Source organism: Microtus oregoni, unplaced genomic scaffold, assembly GCF_018167655.1.
Source record: "Microtus oregoni isolate MIOR12 unplaced genomic scaffold, Mior012 000001F_ref0000356, whole genome shotgun sequence".
In the NCBI taxonomy this organism is placed as follows: domain Eukaryota; kingdom Metazoa; phylum Chordata; class Mammalia; order Rodentia; family Cricetidae; genus Microtus; species Microtus oregoni.
The window spans coordinates 2,613,322-2,631,586 of NW_024543060.1; the positions used below are offsets into that span (position 1 = coordinate 2,613,322).

The 18,265-nt window shown below is 40.0% G+C and overlaps 1 protein-coding gene across 3 annotated transcripts in view; it reads left to right on the top strand.

The window, feature by feature from the left end:
- The window catches only part of Wdfy2 (WD repeat and FYVE domain containing 2), a 136,255-nt gene that overhangs the window by 54,742 nt on the left and 63,248 nt on the right, over positions 1–18,265 (top strand). For all 3 annotated transcript variants that reach the window (XR_005975883.1, XR_005975882.1, XM_041668136.1), the window contains exon 3: positions 15,584–15,657. Coding sequence is in view for 1 of the 3 variants with exons in the window: in XM_041668136.1 (XP_041524070.1) it covers positions 15,584–15,657 (74 nt within the window). In the remaining 2 variants the exon portion in view is untranslated. The remainder of the gene's footprint in view (positions 1–15,583; positions 15,658–18,265) is intronic.

An 18,265-nucleotide genomic window follows, 5' to 3' on the forward strand; every position in this document is an offset into this window, starting at 1 on the left:
TCCTCTGGTAGTGCGCAGAGTGCCTTTTAGTACCGGGAGTACAAGTCAGTATGGGGAAAGCTTCTAGCTGATAACACCTCAACTTCTCTATGTTTTGTGATTTAAGCGTTGTCAATAGCAATAGGCCTTACCATCAGGTTGTGAAGAGCAACCAGTAGACCTGTGATGTAAGGGGTGGGGTTCATGGAACCATTTTGGGCAATAGCTGAACAAGAGCCCTGGCGTGTGAAGTTTTACTTAGTGACATAAAATGTCTAGCTAAGACAATTGTCTTCTCCATTATAAATGACTCCATTTGAATTTTTTCCATTCATGTATATATTTTGGGAAGCTTCTATGGTTATAGATTTCCATCTGGGTTTTAAAAGACGTTTATTGTGAGTTGTCCTTCACCACATTCCTTTCTTTACCCTGCTCTCCCATCCTATTCTCCACTTAGTCCTTCTTTTCTAGTTTCTCCTGTATCTTTATATAACCCTTTATCTTCCCTTCACTGAAAGTTCTGCTTCTGTTCCTCCTCAGTGCTTTACTAGGTGCCTAACATTTGTGGTTATTTGGATTGAAACACTTATCTGCAGGTTAAAAGCTAATATTATGTATAAAAAGAAATAATGCAAAAAGAAATAATGCAATATACATTTTTTTGGGGGGGGGTCTAGGTTACCTCACTCAAGAAGATTGTTTCTGCCTGCATCCATTTATTTACAAATTTTATTTTTTTCCTAGCAGTTAAATAATATTCTACTGTATAAGCGCACCACATTTGTTTGTCAGTTGATGGACATCTAGCCGTTTTCAATTTCTGGCTATTATGAATATAGCAGCAATGAACATGAATGAGCAAATATCTCAGAAGTAGAAGTAGAGACCTTTAGGTATATGTCCAAGAGTGGTATAGCTGGAAGGTTGATTTTCAGCCTTTTAAGGTACTTCCACAATGGTTTTCACAGTGGTTGTACAAATTTCCATTCTTACTAGCAATGAATAAGTGTTCTCCTTCCCCCAAATCCTTTCCAGCATGAACTGTCATTTGTTTTATTTATTTTGACCATTCTGACTGGGGTAAGATGAAATGTCAGAATAGTTTTAATTTGCCTTTCTCTGATGGCTAAAGATGAGTACATACATACATACATAATGTCTTACATTACTTTAAGTGTCTCTCAGTCACTTGCATTTCTTCTTCTGAGAACTGTGCTTAGTTCTTGTGACAGTTTGAATAAAAATGGCCTCTATAGGCCCAAAAGGGAGAGTGGCACTATTTGGGGGTGTGGCCTTGTTGTAGGAAATGTGTCACTGGAGGTTGACTTTGAGATTCCAGAATCTCAGGCCAGGCACAGTGGTTTACTCTCTTTATAGAACTCTCTGCTTCCTCTCCAGCACCATGTCTTCCTGCGTGCTCATGTTTCCTGCCATGATGACAACTGACTAAACCTAAATCTGTAAGCCAGCCCCAATTAAATGTTTTCCTTTGTGAAAATTGCTGTGGTCATGGTGTTTCATCACAGCAAGAGGAACCTTAACAAAAACAGTTCTGTCCCCCATTTTTTTTAAAAATATTTTTATTTATTTATTATGTATACAATATTCTTTCTGTGTGTATGCCTGTAGGCCAGAAGAGGGCACCAGACCTCATTACAGATGGTTGTGAGCCACTATGTGGTTGCTGGGAATTGAACTCAGGGCCTTTGGAAGAGCAGGCAATGCTCTTACCCTCTGAGCCATCTCTCCAGCCCCCCTGTCCCCCATTTTTATATTGCATTGTTTTCTTGATATCCAGTTGTTTTAAATTCTTTATATAGTTTAGATAATGGCCTGCTATCAGATGTGTAATTGGTAGCTTCCTGCTTTGCCAAATGATGGTGTTCTTTGGCATATAGAACCTATTCGGTTTCCACTCTAGCCCGATGCTTTGTCCAAATGATGGTGTCCTTTGCCATACAGAACCTATTCAGTTTCATGAGATATCAATAATTAATTGCTTATCTAATGTCTACAGTATTGATGTTCTGATCAGAAAGTCCATCGCTGTGATAATAATGAGGTCAAGCCTGTTCCCCACTTTCTCTTTTTACCAGATTCAGGGTATCTATGTTATGGTCATATCCTTGATTTGGGGGTTGAGTTTTGTTCTGGGTGATAAATATGAATCTGTTTGCATTCTTCCACATGCAGCCACCCAGCTTGACTACCTAGCACCATTTGTTGACGATGCTGTCTTTTCTCCAGTGTGTATTTCTGTCTTCTTTGTCAAAAAATCAGATGCTCATATACGTGTCGTTTTATGTTTGGGTCTTTGACTCAGTTCTATTGATCAATGTGTTTATGTCAATACAATGCTATTTTTTTATTACTATAGCTTTATAGTACATCTAGAAATCAGGAATGATGACACCTCTAGCAGTTATATTATTATTTGAGATTATTTTAGCTATCATTTTTTTTCTTTTGTTGTGTGTGTATGTGTTTTCCATATGAAGTTGAAGATTATCTTTTCAATTTCTGTGAAGAATTATGATGGAATTTTGTTAGGGATTGCATTGAATTTGTATATTACATTTGGTAGGGTTGCCATTTTTAAAGGATTAATCCTACTAATTCATGAGCATCTTCTGATGTCTTACTCAATTTCTTCAGTGTCTTTTTATTATGCGAGTCTTTCATTTGCTTGGTTAGAGATACCCACATATATGCAGCTATTATGAAAGTTACTATTTCCTTGGTTTGTTCCTCAGAGTGCTTTTCATTTGTGTCAAGGAAGGATACTGATTTTTATATGTTAATTTTCTATCCTGATACTTGTTGAAAGTGTTAATCAGATGTAGAAGTTTCCTGGAGGAATGCTTAGGGTCTTTTTTGAATAAAATTGTATCATCTGCGAATAAAGACACTTTGACTTCTTCTTTTCCTATTTGTATCCCTTTGATCTCCTTCAGTTGTCTTATTGCTCTAGCTCAGTACCATGTTGACTAGGTATGGAAAGAGTAGACAAACCTTGTCTTGTTCCAGATTTTAGTGGAAAAATTCTGAGCTTCTCTCCATTTAAGAGGATGTTGGTTGTGGGCTTGCTGTAAATATCCTTCTGTATGTCTCTTGTATCCCTAGTTTCTCCAGGACTTTTATCATGAAGGGATGTTAGATTTTGTCAAAGGCACTCTTTGCAATGAATGTGATAATTATGTGGTTTTCTTTGAGTCTATCTGTGTGATAAATTATGTTTATTGATATTTGTATGTTGAGCCATTCCTGTATCTCTGGATTGAAGCCAAGTTGTTCATAATGGATGATCTTAATGATGTGTTCTTAAATTGGGTTTGCAAATAATTCTACTAATAATTTTTATTTCTATATTCACATAAGGGAAACTGGCTTGTAATTTTCTTTTTTTTGTTGGGTCTTTATATGGTTCAGGTATCAGGGTAATAGTGGGTTTGTTAAATTGAAAATGTTCCTGAAGCTTCTATTTTGTGGGATAATTGGAGTATTAGTGCTAATTCTTCTTTGAAGGTCTGGTAGAATTCTGTGCTGAATCCATCTAGTCCTGGGCTTTTATTTGGCTGGGAGATTTTTAATTACTACTTTGATTTTATTAGGATTTATAGGCCTATTTAAATTATTTCATCTTGATTTAACTTTGCTAGATTGTATATGTAGAGAAACTCATCCATGTTTTTTTAATTAATTAATTAATTAATTTATTAAGGATTTCTGTCTCTTCCCCACCACCGCCTCCCATTTCCCTCCCCTTCCCCCAATCAAGTCCCCCTCCCTCATCAGCCCAAAGAGCAGTCAGGGTTCCCTGCCCTGTGGGAAGTCCAAGGACTACCCACCTCCATCCAGGTCTAGTAAGATGAGCATCCAAACTGCCTAGAGTTTTCAAATTTGGAGAAATACAAGTTTTTAAAATATATCATTATTTTTTGAATTTTCTTGATTTTTGTTTCTGTGTCTCTGTTTTTATCTCTATTTTTATTAATTTAGATCTCTCTCCTTCTTCAGGTGAATTGCCTAAACATTTGTCAATCTTGTTGCTTTTCTCAAAGAGCCACTCTTCATTTCACTGACTCTTTTATTTTGTTTTCTGTTTTAATTTCATTGATTTCAGTCCCCAGTTTCATTATTTCTTGTCATCTACTTCTTTTGGGTGTTATTCCTTCTCTTTGTTCTAGAACTTCCAGGTGTGAAGCTAAGTTGCTGATATGAGATTCTGCAGTTTTTTGGTGTTATAAACTTGTGAAATTATGCTATGAACTTGCCCCTTAGAACAACCCTCATTGTGCCCCATAGGTTTGGGTATGTTGTGTTTTCATTTCGTTCAGTTCTGAAGAGTTTCATATTTCCTTCCTGATTTCTGCCTTGGCCCGTTTTCCATTCTCTAGTGAGTTGTTCATTTCCCATGAATTTGTATACTTTCTGCTATTTCTAGTGTGGTTGGTATCCAGCTTTACTCAAGGGTATTCATTTAGGATGCAGGGCGCTATTTCACTTTTCTTTTGTTTGTTGGGGCTTGTTTGTTTCCTAATATGTCAGTTTTGGGGAAAGTTTCACAAGCTGCTAAGAATAAAAAATTTTGTTTAGCATTTGGGGAGAATGTTCTGTAGATGTCTGTTAGATTTTTGATTTATGATGCTATTTAAACCCAACATTTCTCTTTTTAGTTTTTGTTTGTATGGTCTGCCTATTGGCGGGAGCAGGGTATTGAAGTCACCCAATATCATTGTGTTAGGGTTAATATGTGATTTTTAGCTGTAGTAGTGTTTCTTTAATGAACTTGGATGCTATGGCTTGGCACATAAATATTTAGACTTGTAATGCCCTCTTGGTGGATTTTTTCTTTAATTAGTATGTAGTGTCCTTCCTTATCTGTTCTGATTACTTTTGGTTTGACTTTTACTGTGTCAGATATTAAAATAGCTACAGCTGCTTGCTGCTTGGTTCCAGTTGCTTGGAATACCCTTTCCTTCCTTTACGTTAGGGTGCTGTCTGTCATTGATGGTGAAGTGGGTTTCTTGGGTGCAACAGAAAAATCAATTGTTTTCTAATCCAATTTGTTATTCTGTGTCTTTTTATTGGAGGAATTGAGGGCACTAATATTGAGAGTCATCAGTGTTATTGATTTCTGTTATTTTGATGTGGTGGTGGTATGTGTCCTTCCCCCAACCTTCCTTGATGTTCTGTTCTGAGATTATTTATTCCTTGTGTCTTCTTTTGTGTACTTAACCTTCTCTTCAGCATGAAGCTTTCTTTTATTGACTTCTATAGAGCTGGATTGGTTTACAGAAATTTGTTAAATGTGGTTTTTATCATGGAGTGTTTTCATTTCCCTCTCTCTCATGTGATTGAGAGTTTTGCTTGGTATAATAGTCTGGGCTCCTTCTGCTGTCTCTTAGAGTTTGTAGAACACTTGTATAGGCCTTTCTGTTTTTTAGAGTCTTCATTAAAAAGTCAGGGGTTATTCCAGTGGGCCTGCCTTTATATGTGATTTGGTTTTTAACTCCATGTAGCTTTTAATATCCTTTCTTTGTTCTGTACATGTAGTGTTTCTATTATTATGCACTATGGAGAAGGTTTTTTTTGAGCTTGCCTGTTTGGTGTTCTATATGATTCTTGTACCTTGATAGGCACCTCTTACTTTGGATTAGGGTACTTTTCTTCTATTTTTGTTCTTTTATTGAAAATAGATTCTTTTCTCACATAATATAGTCTATTACAGTTTACCCTCGCTCTGCTCCTCCCAGTTTTTCCCCATCTCCTCTCCCATCTGGATCTACTCCCTTTCTGTCTCTCATTAGAAAAGAACAGGTTTCTAAGTGATAATAATAAAACAATAAAATATAATACACGTGATAATAATAAAACAATAAAATATAATATAATACAGTAATTATCACACCAGAGTTGGACAAGACAACAAACAGAAGAAAGAGAGCCCAAGAGAAGGAACAAGGTTCAGAAACCTAGTTGTCAACACACTCAAGAATAAAAACACCAAAGTGGAAGCCATAATATGTACACAGAGGGCTTGGTACAGATTCGTGCAGGACGTGTGCATGATGCTCTGGTCTCTGAGTTCATAGGAACTTTGAGATTTAGAGAGCCTTGTTTTCTTGGAGTCCTACATCCCTTCTGGCTCTTACTCTTTCTGCCTACAGTTCATCAGGGTTCTCTGAGCTTTGAGTGGAGGGATTTAACGGAGCCATCCCATTTAGGGTTGGGTGTTTCTGCATAATCTCTGCATAATGTCTGACTGTTGGTTTCTCTAGTTATTCCCATCTGCTGTAGAAGGAAGCTTTTCTGATGATGCTGAGAAAGGCACTGATCTAGAGCATAGCACAATGTCATTAGGAGTCACTTTTTTTTTTTTAAAGACCAGTAGTATTGGTTTTATCCTAGACTATCTAGTTCTTGATTGCTCAAGCAGTGTTGGGTATGGGTTCTATCTCATGTAGTAGGCCTTAAAGTCAAATCAGATATTGATCGGTTCCCATAAGGTTTGTGCCACCATTGCCCTAGCGTATCTTGAAGACAGGACACCATTGTAGAACAAAAGGTTTATGGCTGGCTTGGTATTTAAGGTTTTCTTTTGGTAGCACGCCAAGTACCGTACTGTACCAAATATGCTAAAACATAGGAGTGAAGGTTCTATGTAGGCACCGGCTTGACTTCTCCATGTTAAATGAGTTGTGTAGGTATTATGTTTAGCAGTTGGGCCTTGCTGTCTGTTTGTGGAGAGCAACCTATTTCTCTTGGCAACAGCATGGGTTGTTTGGGGATCCCCTTGGGACCCTTTTGGCCAACACTCAATTAGATGTAACACAATCCCCAATCTGGAAGCTTCATTTGGTTACATGAGATGGCCCTTTGGGACTGAGTCTCCCAATTATTTGACGATTTCATTTAGATTGCCTTCATATGTGTATATATTTTAGGAACATTCTACTATATAATCTACCCCTCAAATGGTTCTTACTTTTAGCTGTCTCTCCCTATATTCCCTTTTTCACCCCCTGCTTCTCTTTCTTACTTGATCCTCTGGTTCCAGCCCCTCCCTCCATCCATAGCTATTCAATTTCTCTTTCCTAATGAGACCTATCTGTACCTTCTAGTTCCTTACTCTTCCTATCATTGGTTCTATAGATAGTAGCCTGATATCATTGACTTAGTTATTAGTACACAGCATGGTATTGACACAAAAGCAGACATGTTGATCAATGGAATTGAAGACCCAGACATAAATCCACGCACATATGGACACCTGTTTTTTTGTTTTTTCGTTTTTTTTTTTTTAATAAAGAAACCAGAAACACACAGTGGTAAAAGATAATATCTTCAACAAATGGTGCTGGTCAAACTGGATGACTGTATGTAGAAGAATGCAGATAGATCCATACTTACAGTTTTGCGTATAACAACTCCAAATGGACCAAAGGCCTCAACATAAAACCAGAAAAACTTAACCTTTTAGAAGAGAAAGGGGGAAATAGTCTTGAACTCATTGGTACAGAAAAGACTTTCTGAATAAAAAATCATTAGCACAGGCACTAAGATGAACAATTTAAGGAGCTGGAGAGATTGCTTAGTGGTTAAGAGCACTGGCTGCTCTCTTCCAAAAGACCCAGGTTCAAGTCCCAGTATCCACATGGCAGCTCACAACTGTTTGTAACTACAGTTCCAGGGCATCTAACACCCTCATACAGACATGAATGTGGACAAGATACCAATGCACATAAAATTAAATTAAATCTTTTAAAAAAGATCAACAATTAATACATGGTTCTTCATGAAATTGAGAAGTTTTGGCACTGCAAAGGATACCATTATTGAAACAAAGCGGCAACCTACAGAAAGAAAGATTTTTTTTCTACCAACTACACATTTGATAGAGGGCAGTTATCCAAAATTATTTTAAAAAAAAAAAGCCTCGAAAACTAGACATCAAGAAAGCAAATAACCTAAGTTAAAAATGGGGTGTAGATCTAAACAGAGAATTCTTAATAGAGGAAATTCAAATGCCTGAAAAACACTTAAAGAACTATTTAGCATCCTTAATCATCCTTTGAGATTTTATCTTATCCCAGTCGGAATGGGGAAGATCAATAAAACAAGTTACAGCTCATGCTGGCAAGGATGTGGAGTAAGGGGAACACTCATTCATTGCTGGTGTGTCTTAGTTAGGGTTTTTTATTGCCATGAAGAGATACCATGACCATAGCAACTCTTATAAAGAAAAAATTAAATTGGGATACAGTTTCAGAGGTTCAGTCCATTGTCATCATGATGGGGAGAACCGTGATGTGCAGGCAGATGTATAGCTGAGAGTGCTACATCCTGCAGGCAATAGAAGTTGACTGGCTGTCACACTCAGGGAAGCTTGAGCAAAAGAGATCTCAAAGTCCGCCCCCACAGTGACACACTTCCTCCCACAAGGTCACACTTCCTAATAGTGACATTTCCTTTGGGGGCCATTTTCTTTCAAACCACCACATGGTGAGAGTACAAACTTGTGCAGCCACTATGGAAATGAGTGTGGCAGTTCGTCATGAAGATGGGAATCCACTTACCTCAAGATCCAGTTCTACCACTGGGTACTTCATCCTAACACAAGGACACTTGCTCAGCAATGTTCATTGCTCTATTCATAATAGCAAGAAATTGAAAACAACCTAGATGTCTTTCAACAGAAGAATAGATAAAGAAAATGTGGTACATTTACACAACCGAGTATTATAGGAGGAGGGGGCTGCTTGTTTGTCCCACTGCCCAGTGTCTGGCCGCCCAGCTAGCTTAGCCCTGAAATACTCACACAGAAACTGTATTCATTAAATCACTGCTTGGCTTATTAGCTCTAGCTTCTTATTGGCTATCTCTTACATCTTAATTTAATCCATCTCCATTAATCTGTGCATCACCACGAGGTTGTGGCCTACCAGCAAAGTTTGAGCACATCTACCTCCTGCCGTGGATCCATGGTGTCTCCCTGACTCCGCCCTTCTTTCTCTCAGCATTCAGTCCAGTCCTTCCTGCCTACCTAAGTTCTGCCCTATCAACAGGCCACTGCAGTTTCTTTATTCATTAATGGTGATCACAGCACACAGAGGGGACTCCCACATCAGAGCATTACTCAGATATTTAAAAAAAAAGACATCATGAAATTTATAGGTAAATGGATGGAGCTAGGGAAAAAAAATATCCTGAGTGAGTTATCCCAGACCAGAAAGGCATACATGATATGTATTTCCTTATATGTGGATGTTAGCTATTAAGTCTATGATTAAAAAAAACCCAAAAAACATTTCCTTTGCTTTTTGACTTGTGTTTCTTCCTTTTCATCTGTACCCATGGTCTTTCTATAGTGTCCCTGATTTCCTGTATGTTTTGTGTCTAGATATTTTGGGGGGGGGCGGGGAGAATTTAACATTTTCTTTCTGAGCTATCCATTTCTTTTACCTTGTTTTCAAGACATGAAGTTGCCTCTTCAGTGTCTTGTAATCACTTGTTGAGACTTACCTCTGAGATTTTTGTTTCACTTCCAAAAGTTTTAATATTCAGTTTGGGTTTCCTTAATGATTCTATTTCTTTGTTAAATTGTGCCTTCATACTGTGATGTTTGAAGTCATGATGTTCTTGACACAGATATCTGCTGTCTCCTCTGTTGGGTGGGGTTCTGTTCCTTGGTTGCTGTTGTCCACTCTGGATCCTATCCTAGTGTGCCTGTGGGGATCCTGATAGAGAATGAGTCTGTGGGTGACCGATTGTCACAGAGGACTGGAAATGGGGTGGAAGAAAGTCAGGAGGGGTTGACAGGAAAGAACTAGGGGGCCCTGGGTCTGAGTCAAGAGGTAGAGTCTCTAGGGGAAGGAGGAGAGCTGGACACATGGGCTTCTGTGGTCAGGCTGCAGCAGGACTGAGAGAATGTGTGGAGAGACCAGAACGGAGGACAGGAAGGGTAATAAAGGTTGCCGCCCTGAGTCCCAGCCTGGTGTGGCCACTGGAGTCCCTTGTGGAGAGTGGTTCTGCCGGTCAGCCAGGGGGTGTCACAAATATAGGTGGGCTAGATGGACTGAAAGGCCAAAACATGCATTATTAAGGATATGGTGGTTTTGGTTGTTTTTCAAATTATCTTTGAGGCTGTCGATGACTCCAGAATTTTCTGTTAAGTAGGTGGTAGCCACAAAGCTGACCCATTTTTCAACCCATTTTCTATGAAGAAGAAACTTTTGGGGATTCTGTGCTTTACCTGTTTTGGTTCTAGCAGACGAAATTATAGGGTATAGGCCTGCCATTTTAGCTGCCTCACCTTGCTAACGTGAACTATTAAGCTGTGGTAGGAATCATGTTTTAGGAGCATGGGCCGGGGGAAGGAAAATTTTTCATTTTTTTTTTTCTTCCCTCATGACTTTAAGTGAAATAACCAGTTTTTTCCTCTGGTCTTGCCTGTTCATCGTATTTGACACATGGCTACCAAGAAGAGACAAGGAATGGCCATAACTGAGCAGGGATTTATAGCTCCTTTGTTGTGCAGAACAGGCAGCAGAAGCACCTGGGCAGTGTGACGTAGGTATTGAGTAAACACCAGTGGAATGATGGCATCTAATAACAGATGTGGTTTCCCAAGAGCATGAGCTCTGCTTCTCTAATTGTGGTACGTTAGCTTTGAGAAGTAAGACTGTTTAGTTATTTGCTCAGCCTTCAGAAGGGAATTAAAGCAGACCTACTTCGATCCTTAGATGGTTTTCAGCATTGCCTGAGCAATTTGTTGGAATTATGCTATTGGGCTCTACCCAAAGCAGCTGACTTCGAATCTGCGTTTTAGTAAAATCTCCAGGTGAAATCAATGTGTATTAAAGCTGAGAATATGATCTTGTAACACTATAGCTTATGCGATGTGTACATATTTAAATGAACCCAGGTGAAGCCCTGTGTATATACAATATTGATTCATAAATACATAAATGATGTTAGTCAAACATTTACAACACGTCTGTTATACATAGGCCAATGATGGGTGCCAGGGGTTTGCAGATGAAGAAGGTTCATAGAGCAAGGCGATTTCTGAAATTTTTCATTCTTGGGTACTTTCAGTATTGCACACAGGTAAAAGAACAAACAAAGTCCGTGTATATATTCGTCACAGTTGTCAGAAATTAGTCTTTATTGTCATAGTGAAACCCATTACGTTATATGATAATTTTAAAATAAGTTGAAAAAAAAAACCAGAATTTGGTTTTTATTTTCTAGGAATCTTACAAATCCAGGGCACATAGTAACTAACTGCTTAGCAAGTATTTCAGTTTTACTCAGCTTGAGAGTAACAATCATATTGCATAAGGAAAAAAAGCTATACTTGACCATAGAGAACCTGAAGTGGATTTAAACTTCTAATGAATTGTTCTGCAAGCTTTCCTATTAGGAGAGAGAGAGAGAGAGAGAGAGAGAGAGAGAGAGAGAGAGAGATTACTTAGTATTATCCCTAGTTAATGGTTAACTGGTATTGATTATAAAATAAATGAAAAAGAAAGAGAACCAATTGAATATATACTACAAGGTAGCTATGACCGTGTTGTGTGTTTATACTGGTACAAAGTAAGTAATATTCCAAATGCAGAAGGTAGCTTCTTGACTTTGTCCTCTAGAATACTTTTAAAATATAATAATTGTTGTGTTTGGTAAGAGAGTAGGTATTCTGTATCTTTGGTAAGAAGTTGACGTTTAACAGAGAAGGGGTCAGGAGCCCCTGGGTGAGAAGAGTGATGAAGGCTGAGTTTGATGCTAAGTAACTGCAAGGCAGTGTGTGATAACACTGAGTGACCTAGGGGAGTGACAAGCAGGCAAGTGATGATCAGCAGGTGCATCCATACAAGTCCCAGCTGCTGTCCTTGCTAGTGTCCTCATTGTTTTTTCTAAGCTGTTCATTTACCTGGAGGAAGGAAACTAAGAGAATCCAGCCCTGTGCAATTAAGGTTATTTTTCCTGAATCAATCTGACTTTTCCAGGAGTTTAGCACTTTGACTAGGAAATGCTGGTCTTGGTCCTGACAGGCCCCTAGAGCTGGCAACATTAAACCCAAGAGCTTCTGGGCATTTGTGCATGGAGATGCAGTAGGAACTGATGGCGGGAAAGGAAGGATGAGCCAGTCAGAGGACCCTCTGATTCCTGCTGGGAGAAACCCAAGTGGTGATGTTGGAAGGCTTCCTTCCTCATCCTCCTGGGCCACCCAGAATCCTGGCAGGGCTCTGCCTGTGAGTGCCAGGCAAGACCTCTTGGCCTACCAGGTGCATCCCATATGCTTCTATTTCCCTGGCTGTCGCTGCACATATGTGTCTAGCCTGCCTGTCACAGTCTCCTGGACCTCTGTGATCTGTAAAGAGAAGGGCTGACTTATAATCCTGTTGATGTCACTGTAGTGTTGAGCTGAACGTGGTCTGGGAGGACTGAAGCCATGGAAAGAGGGAAAGCAGAAAAGAATCGTCTATCTTCCTCTTTAGTTTCCTGGGACAGTTTGTCCAGCTAATGTTAAACACTGCTTCTGCCTGTGTGCAATATGCAGAGGATGTGGTGGTAAACACGGTGGTCAGTTCCTGCCCTCTGGATGCTCACACTGGGTGAAGGAGGCAGGTGCTAGCTGAGCACTGTCCACAGCCCTTGAGATTACAGCTTGAGAAATAATGCAATAAGGACCCGGTCACTGGTATTCCCTGAAGAAAGTCTACTTAAACTGTTCTTAGCAGAAGTTTTGCATATGTCTGTGATGGGAATTGGACCTTGTGCCTGTCTACTAAACACACTTGACTATATCTTTAGTGCTTCTGTGGAGAATTCAGGGTGCTTATTGCCTTGTTTTGAAGTTTCCTTATAAACAAGCTGGTACTGAGGCAAAAGAGAAATTGGAATGCATATTCTTTCACTCCTCCCATGGCGTGTCCATGCTATTGCTGCTAATTGCTGTGGTGGTGTCAGCTTACAGGCTGCCGAGCTGGGACCCTTCCTACCCACCTTGGTTAACTGTAGAGGGACCTTCCTTAGGGCCCAGGGTTGAGACTTCACTGCAGCCATCCTTGTGTTCTAGGCTTGTAATGGGTACTATTTCAACCACCATATTCTCATTATACTACAGATAAAATAGCACATGAAAGTCATGGGTGTCCACGATTGATATATTTTAGATTTACTTTACTAATAAGCTTTGTCATTCGTGGATTTAAGATAAAAGAAAGATAGGGAGGAAACTGAAATGTCAGCTGGGACGGCAGGTGGTGGAGATGTTTGTGTGAGGGGGTTGGGTGTCACAGTTGGGCTCGTGTGTCAACTTCTCCTTTGGGAATAGAGGAAAGGTAAACTCCCTTCATTGCCAGAGATACAGTGCCTAGGAGGTTGAGGGGTGAAAGCCTCAGGCAGGGAGGGCCATTGGAGAGCCAGAAGCCGCTGTGGGGTCTCTTTTCAGGCCAGGCACGTGGAATTTACATTTGCTCCTGAGCTTTTATGAAGTTGTCCCCAAAACAAAACAGAAGGCTGTTTTCTCCCCCCCAAAATAATTACAAATACAAAGATAGACACATCTTACAAATAACCCAGAGAGCTTGTTTTGTTGTCTGTCCAGCTCTTGCATTGGCTGTGAGGTTGTGGTCAGGCCACGCAGATCTCACAGGTACAGCCACTGGACATCTGCTCAGCTAGCAATGTGAAATTCTCTGTGGCTATTTTTTTTTTAAAGGGAATAAGAGACAGTTTATTGTGGAGCCAGTTTGAATGACCATGGCCCGAGAATGTAGATTTAGGTTACCCCAAATTCCATATTCTATTGTGGAAGCAGTTTCATAAAGTTTTATGGTTTTACAGGACAAAGTCATAAATCAAGCCAAGTTTAAAAACATTGGTGGGTACATCAGAGAGGCAGGTACAATGAGATGAGGGAAGCTTTGCTGTAGGCTCAAGATGCTATCTGAAGCTAGTGGTCTGCTAAGTTAGTAGAGTCCTAAAGACTTTTATCCTTTAGTCACGGGGTGTTTGTTCCAACAGAGATGGGCAAGGAGTGTCTGTCTCTGGGGCTAGAACAAGCCAAGATAAAGAGTCACTGTTCTGTTGTCAATCCGCCCATACACACTTAAATTTGTAAAAGATAAATTGTGGGCACCAATGTAATAAATATTGTTCAATTTAAAAGTTATACTCTAGGGTGTTTTAGGTATAAGGAATACAGTAAAGGAACCACCAGAATGGCTGCTCAGCTGCACGCTTCCAGTTCAGTGAGAGACCCTTGTCAAGGCTATAATGCAGAGAGAAGTAGGGGACGACAGCAGGACATTTTAATTGGACATCCCAAATGACCTTTGGATGTGTGTATAAAAGCGCACCCATCTGCACACTTATGAAACACACACATACACACACTCACTCTAATAAGATAAAGTAAAATGATGAATTGGGCAGTTCTGTTTTTTTATAGGGGAGTAGGAAAATCCTATCATTCTGCTAAAGGAACATAGCATGACTCCTGATGACATATTCCTGTAGCCATAGGTCAGTGCATCTCTCAACATCCATAAGGGAAGCTTCTTCTTGCAGTAGATGGCAGCTAATACAGAGACCCACAAGTGAACAACATGCAGAGAGTGAGAGACTTTAAGAGAACACTTTTTATTCTTAATACCACCACACAATGAAGTAACTCCTACGTTCGTTTTCTCAGGCCGCTATAAGGAAGTGCTACCAAGTGAGTCACTACAATAGCAGGGCTGTCTGTCTTGCCTCCCAGCTCTGGAGACTGAGATCTCTGGGGAGGAGGTCCTGTGCAACTCTGGCTTCTTCTGAGGGCTGTGAGGGAGCCTAAGCTTCACTCCCCTCTGACTTCTGGTGGCCTCCTGGGCTCACCCTCAGATGCTGTTCTTGCTGTGTGCATGTCTGTCTAATTCTGCTCTTTCAAAGACTTCAGTGATGGCCTGCATCTTTGCTAATTAAACCACAACTCACAAATAAAACCACTGTGTACCACCATAGATTTCTATGTTTTATTTGCATTTAAACTGAGGTCTCTTTTAGCTTCATATAAAGAAAATGATTCCGCAAGCATTTTCAACACTGGTAGCTTCCATTATACTTCCTGAACACTTGGAGTAAAACCCCCCAGTAGTTTATTTGCTCCATAAATTCTGAACCAATATACTTTTCAACACTGGTGTGTGTATTTGAATGTCTAGCAGTGGAGGGTAAAATCTTTCTGTTTTCGCTCCAGCTCAGAAGACATTGCTTTCTTCTGTTTAAGTTGGGATTTGAGTGGGATTAAGAGAGTGGTGGCCAAAGGTTTACACAGCACAAAGTAGAGTCAGTCTTATGGCCAGCACAGGCCAAGACTTTGGGATTTGCCATGTCTGAGAATGTCTTTCTTGTGTATTCATTAAAAGGACAACTTAAAAACTAGGTGTTTCGTTGCAAAATTGCTGTTTTTCCTTTGTTGTGAGTATGGTTTAAGTGAACTGTTTCAGGAGACAGTGGGATGAACCTAGCCACACACTTAGCTCATTAGACACCCCTGAATCGATGAGAACCATTGTTTTGTTAATTTCATCAACATGTTCATTTCTTTCAGCTCCATGTTCATGCATGTCTTTTAACCCGGAAACAAGAAGACTGTCCATAGGTCTAGACAATGGTACAATCTCAGTAAGTACAAATAAGTAAGATTTCCAGTTGAAATACTTGCCCTCTTGTGGAGTGTTATGAACTGTGATAACAAGTTATCTAATAGTTTTTTCATGTATACAGTCATTTTCTGGCTAAGCGAGTGCCTGGAGCACAGTAAGTTATGGTGAGGGGGAGGTTCTGTGCCAGGAGAGGCTATCTTTACTTATGTGCCGTGGCTCAGCATGCCCTGCTGCTTTGCTGGATGCTAGGCTATGGACCTTAGCAGGCAAAGACAGTAGCTGTGTGTGTCTACATCAGTGAGAGGGAGTGGACTTGCTGTACTGTGATACTGAGCTTACACCGGCTGTGACATCTGAGTGCTGGCAACAGACACACAAGGGAAATGCTTTCTTTTCCATCTGCGCGTCTGATCTTGTGTTTTGATACTCTGTGTTCTCTTGACTTTTTCATGTTGTCTCAGCCCTGTTGTAACGGGAATAGAAAGCTGTAAACTTGAATGAACTTGTGAAGAAAGTACAGATAAAGGTTTTGGAACTAGATCCAGATCAATATTAGACCCACTGGTTATAGGACTTGAGAGAACTGAAGTGCTTAGGGGTCGAACATTTAACAAGTTTTTATTATCTTGTTTCTTACTGACTTTCATCTAGAATATTGACTGGTAGCAAGTGTGATCTGGCCGTTTCTTTATTGAATAAGTTATTCAAGCCGGGTGTGACGGCATATACCTTTAGTCTCAGCATTCACGAGGCAGAGGCAGGCAGATCTCTGAGTTCAAGGCCAGCCTGGTCCACAGAACAAGTTCCAGGACAGCCCAGGGCTACAGAGAGAAACCCTGCTTTGACAAAAACAGAAGATGATCCAGGGCCCTGGGCGAGAGAAGCTCTGCTTTGGCACTTGTGAGCCGAAAGTCCTACACTGACATGCTGTGAACATTGTAATCCAGGTGCTGGGCAGGTGGTGGTATTCCAGTGCTGTGGATTTTATAACCTGGGTACTGGGCGGGTGGTGTGAACTGAAAGTCCTACACTGAGATGTTATGAACCTTGTAACCCAGGTACTGGGCAGGTGGTGGAAGCCTGGAATATGGAAAACATTGTGATCAAGCCCAGGATGGGGGACATAGCAAGATCTGCTAGAGAAAGGGGTAAGGAGGAGGGAGAAGAGAAAATGGAAGAGATAGGGAGAAGGGAGCGGAGTGTTGGCAGAACTGGGGATAGGAAGAAAAGGGTAGACTTGTCCTCTGTGCCACCATGCTATGGTAGGGGACATCAAAGAATCTAAGAACCTGTCCTTCAAGGTAGTTGGAGGTGTATTTGTCAGTATCAAACTATAAGATCATATTTTATTTAATAGCCTGACTTAAAATTTATACATGATAGAATATAAGCCTCTGCCTGCAGCCTTATCTCAGCTCTTACAAATGTTAGAGGTGTGTTTGGATACTTCTTAACCTCAAAGTAGTTGTTTACCTGCCTTTAAGAAATATTGATAGTATTACTAAACATAACAACAATATTTATTGGACTTCTAATGCTGTTACTTGGTAGGATTTTCAAATTGCATTTGTAGTTCTATAAACTGCTCCATAGGAAAACAGAGATTATGTACTGGTCCTTGTTAGCTTTCAGGAGGGCCACTCTTTAAATGAGAGTTTTGTATGTGATAAATTTATTTTAATATTTGTTATTTTAATCTTATGTGTGTATTTTGCTTACATGTATGTATTTTATCACATGTGTGTCTGATGCCTGCAGAGGCCAGAAGAGAGCATCAGATTCCTTATAGGAGGTTGTGAGCTGCTGTGTGCATGCTGGGAACCGATCCTGGGCTGTCTACAGGAGCAACAGATACCACCACAAGAGATGTTCTCTGCTGAATCGTCACTCTAACATCAGTTATTTTTAAAATATGAAAGAAGCAACTGGACTGCTTAGTGAACTGGAAAAGATGAACTGAGATCCACGTGTTGCCCACCAGTTCATCAAATTATGTACAGAGCATTCACTGTCTCTGGAAAGTCTTGGATCTGTGTTACATATGAGTGCTTCTTTGTACTTTTGAAATCAGTATAGATGGTTAATTGGCATGGACAAATTTGACTCTAGAAGCAATTTATGGATAGATGTAGCTATTTATTCTATGGAAGAAGAGAAACTACTGAATCATTAGTTCTCTTAGTCAATGGAACTTCTAGGTAACAGGACGTCAGTCAGGGGCAGGCCTCTTTTGTTTCTCTGGCTATTTACCACAGTGTCAAGATGCCAAACCACCTTCCTCTAAAGGACTGAGGGTTCTGGCTCACGTGAGAACTCCCTTAGAAGTGCCTCCTTTGTCTCACTGAGGAAAATTAATTGCCCATCCTACTGATTTATATCTGAAGCCTTATAAAATTCTCATATGTTAGGGAAAGATAAACTGAGAGACCAGCATGTTTAAGATTCAGGTTTCTTATCACTGTAATAATAGAATTCTTGCTTTAAAAATTTACTTAGAATCTTGTCAGTTTAGTGGTTTATTCTCTAGACACAGGAAATCCTTTTTTGAGACAGTGTGTTTGAATCATGATTAAATTCTAAAACAAGGTGAGGATAAAGCCAGAAAGTAAATCCTTATTTTACCTAGC